The sequence below is a fragment of the Notolabrus celidotus genome, chromosome 1 (genome assembly GCF_009762535.1).
Source record: "Notolabrus celidotus isolate fNotCel1 chromosome 1, fNotCel1.pri, whole genome shotgun sequence".
Lineage (NCBI taxonomy): Eukaryota > Metazoa > Chordata > Actinopteri > Labriformes > Labridae > Notolabrus > Notolabrus celidotus.
The window spans coordinates 32,381,828-32,386,034 of NC_048272.1; the positions used below are offsets into that span (position 1 = coordinate 32,381,828).

At 40.8% G+C, this 4,207-nt stretch overlaps 1 protein-coding gene across 1 annotated transcript; it reads left to right on the forward strand.

The window, feature by feature from the left end:
- On the forward strand, positions 1-2,446 carry LOC117818030 (perforin-1-like). The gene is made up of 3 exons (XM_034690889.1): positions 1-57; positions 219-754; positions 935-2,446. Exons 1-3 carry the CDS (start codon positions 55-57, stop codon positions 2,142-2,144), a joined length of 1,749 nt encoding a protein of 582 aa, XP_034546780.1. The 5' UTR covers positions 1-54; the 3' UTR covers positions 2,145-2,446.
- Positions 2,447-4,207: the final 1,761 nt, after the last annotated feature.

The following is a 4,207-nucleotide window of genomic DNA, read 5'->3' on the forward strand; positions in this document are numbered from 1 at the left end:
CACAACATAAACCAGATACTGGAAGCGTCTGAGCAGAGCTTACCGTCAGCTGTCATGGTAAGACGACCGTTTGTTTTGTAGAACTAATAGCTGGAGTTTAGATATCATTCACATTTTTCTTTACTTTGATTATGTAATAAAACTATTGATCTCAGATGATTGACTGATTATTTTTCATATAATTTAGTCTGGTCCTCATTGTTAAACCGTCCCTACAGATGGCAAAGCTGTGGCTTCTCCTGCTCCTGTGCTGGGCATGGAGTCCCCTGTGTGCGTCGTACAATGTTGGCTTCGTCGGTACTCCAAAGGAGTGTGAGAAGGCTCACTTCGTCCCTGGCTACAACCTGGGCGGGGAAGGTTTCGACATCGTCACAATGGAGCGGAAAGGTGCCTATGTCATCGACACTGAGACGTGGAAGCTTGGCAATGGCACCTGCAAGCTGTACAGAAACTCCTACATGAACAGAGAGAACCAGAAGGTCCCAGCTGCAGTGGAGGACTGGAGAGTCCTCCCAAAGTGCCGTTCTACAGTCTCCAGCACCGTTTACGACTCAGTGGAAACCCTTGTTAATGCATCCACATCGGCAGTGTCCAACAACTGGAAGAACGGCCTCGACATCACTGGGCCTGGTTCTGTCACTCTTGGGTTCGGCTTTGGAGGTTCCCACTCCAAAGAATCAACCTTTTCCATGCAGAAGTCGAAACAGGACCACTACACCTTCATGAGCCATTCTGTCCAATGTAGTTTCTACAGGTGAGGATGGTCAGATTTTTGTCTGTACCTCTGTTTGATTTCACTAAGACATGCATTGTTTTAGAGTTGCTGTTTTCATTGATGGTGATTCTTCTGACATCAAATAATATAAAAAGTAAATGTGAATAACATGAGATGGTGTGAGACTCAGATTAATGATGTACTTCTTGTGCTCTACAGCTACAGAATGAAAAATAATCCTCCCTGGAGTCGTGACTTTAAATCAGTGGTGAGCTCCCTTCCTCCGCACTCAGCCCAAACCGCACATTTGTACCGCAGAACCATCGACACCTTCGGTACACATTACATCACACAGGTGGTTCTGGGAGGGCAAATGAAATCAATCACTTCTGTGAGGACCTGCAAGGCATCCATCAATGGATTTTCCACAACTGACGTCCAGGACTGTTTGTCAGTCGAGGCCTCTGTTGGCTTTGCAAGCACTGCCAGCATTAAGACCATGGTGGAAGAATGTAAGCGAAAGAAGAGGGAGTTAGGTCATTATCAGAGTTTTAGCAGCATGTTTAGTGAGCGCTTCACTGAGATCATTGGAGGAAACATTAACGGAGCTAATGTCTTCTTTCATTCAGACCCCATTGTCTGCCAAAATTGGCTCAACTCACTGAAAAACACACCTGAGGTAATCCGATACAGCATTCAGCCCCTCCACACCATACTGCCGTTGGGTCACTTTGCAAGCGTAGGACTCAAGCATGAGGTGGAGACGTACATCAAGAAAAACGCAGTATTGAAGAAATGCTCAGAAACCTGTAAGATAGGGCACCAAAGCAGCAAAAGGGATCCTTGTGCTTGTGTTTGCAACAGGAACCAGAACCTCAACTCCAACTGCTGTCCCACAAAGAAAGGTCTGGCCACTTTGAAAGTGTTCAAGCTCTATGCAAAGGGTCTGTATGGGGATACGACGACTCAGACAGATGGTTCAGTGGAGGTGAGATATGGTAATCAAGTTTCTCGTACTGCCATCATAAGTAACGATGATAACCCTGAATGGCCAAATACTTTTGAATTCGGACCAATCACCATCAATTCTTATGACAGACTGAAGTTAACGGTGTATGATGAGGATTCTTATTGGGACAGTGATCTGCTAGGCGAGTGTTCAGTTAAACTGCACAGTGCGACAAAGAGCTACTTTTGCACGTTTGATCATGGTACTTTCTACTTCTCCTACAAAGTGGAGTGTGCAGCAAGTCTAGGCGGTGACCAGTGTCAGCAGTACACACCCTCCCCCATGAGTGAATCTCTGGCCAAGGTCTTCTACACCAGAAACGGAGTCCTTAGTGGAGAGGCAGGGATCCAGCAGGCAGTCAGTAAGTCTGTGCGTCAGTTTGAGGTCAGACGCAGAGCTGACAACAGATTGAGGTTTTGATCTCATTATAATTTTGCATGTCGCGAAAAGCATCTTCCCTCTTTTCTCTGAGTATGACTTCAGTTTGAAACGTTATAACATGTTTTCATTTTCTCACGTTCAATGCACATGAGTGTTTGTGCAAAATTATATGTATAATGATCGTTTTTTCTGTTCCTCTTTCCTGTTACTTACAAAGCCTGCCATTTAAGCATCCACAAATACATCACAGCTGTCTGTCTGATTTATTTCACAGTTCATTATAAATGTATTAAGTGCTAACATAATGTGTACTATTTATCTTTATGTTACTTGAATTGCATTAAAACCTTTACACAGTATGAACCTTTTCTCTGAAAACAAATGAACCACTGTAAGTAGTAAAGTTTTAGAACTCTGTATCTCCAGATCAGGAGTGCTTTTTCCCTTGAACCATTTTTATTATTCTTATTTGAAGCTACATATCATTGATAATAATAACTCATTTATATAGCATCCTAGAAAAGAGGGACATTAATGTTCTTTGGAAGGTACAGAAAAAGAAGGATTCTCAGAAGGCAACACACACAAGAATAAAAACCTGTTGTAAGAAAATTAAAGTACTTATTGAAATCAAGAGGACAAAATCCACAACGGTGAGAGGAAAACATGAAGCCAATTTATTCAACAAGTGAATGTCCCTGACTGTGTAAGCTTTGTTTAAAGTCAAGCCACCCTCAACTTAAGTGAATCACTTATTAGAATTAAGACAAGAGCTAAATGTGGCAATAGTAAAAAACATACCTTTAATTTGATCTTAAGGACATGAACATGGCATACACACTCAACTCTCAACTCAACTCAACTCATAGAACCTTCCATACATTAAATCATTCAGCCCAGGGTGCTTCACAAAAGAACAGAGAAAGGAAACCACATAAAGAGGTAAAATGATATAAAACTAAAATGAGATAGAGGATAGTAATACGAACTACTTAAAAATAAAGATAAAATAATTATTACAATAAAGTTATTAAAAGAAGATAAGATAATTACCAGATTTATAAGATAAAGTAAAGTAAAAAAATAAAAAAAATCCAATGAAATCAAACAATTTTGAATAATTGGTAATGACAGTAACAAGGGTAAAAATGCAGTCCAGGGCTAAAATTAAATTACTCCATGTCAAAAGACAAATTAAAAAGGTTAGTCTTAAGTTTAGTTTTAAAAACACCCATAAAGCTCACCGTTTTGTTGTCCAGAGATGAGAGTCCAGAGTTCAGGGGCATAAAAAAAGAAAGCTCTCTCTCTTTGTGAGAGACACAAGAGGAACATTTAAATGGAAGCATTTAAGGACCTCAGCGATTGAGCTGAAACACAAAATGACAGGAGATCTAAGATGTATTGAGGAGCAAGGCTGTTTGGAGAGCCATAAAAACAAGTAAAATGAAATGAATGCCCCTGGTGGCTGTTCCAGCTGTGTGAGGATGGGATTAGTTAGTATTGATGGGGGCTTCACACAGCAGCGTCTGATATCAGTGTGTAACTGTGGTGTGAATGGGTTGATATGACATGTCTTTCCAAATTACCAGCCCACAGCACAGAGACGTTTAGCTGTAATTCACCATAAAGCATCCACAGCTCCCAGTGATGAACTAAAGACTGTGTATTGTCTATGCAACTATAAAATCACTTGTTTGTATAACGTGTGGATTTTATGTCCTACAGTCAAAAAGGAATAACCACAAAAATCACAAACAATCAGAGGGAGAGGGGAAAACCAAGATAAAGAAGGCTGAACCCAAGAGACTCCAGAACCTAAACAAAGCTTTACAATGATAAGAGAGAAACTAAACCACCGCTGCAGAGCAACTGACTGGTACCAAGATATGAGGGTGACCCAGGAAAACATTTCAACAAAACTAAAAGGGCTGCTAGAGATGCATTCGACGAAAACCAAAAAACTGGGGTAAAGACCAGCCCAGCTTCAACTAACTATTTTCTTATAGATCTAAAGAGAGAGGGCAATGTTACCAGGGATTTATGGTGCTTAGGAAAACAATACAATGCAGAGATCCTCTCATTTACTCTAAAGGTGAGCTAAT

Excerpts from the sequence above, each read along its gene's own strand:
- LOC117818030 (XM_034690889.1), top strand. Across the intron at positions 755-934 it reads GTCCAATGTAGTTTCTACAG|CTACAGAATGAAAAATAATC; the intron begins GTGAGGATGGTC and ends TGTGCTCTACAG.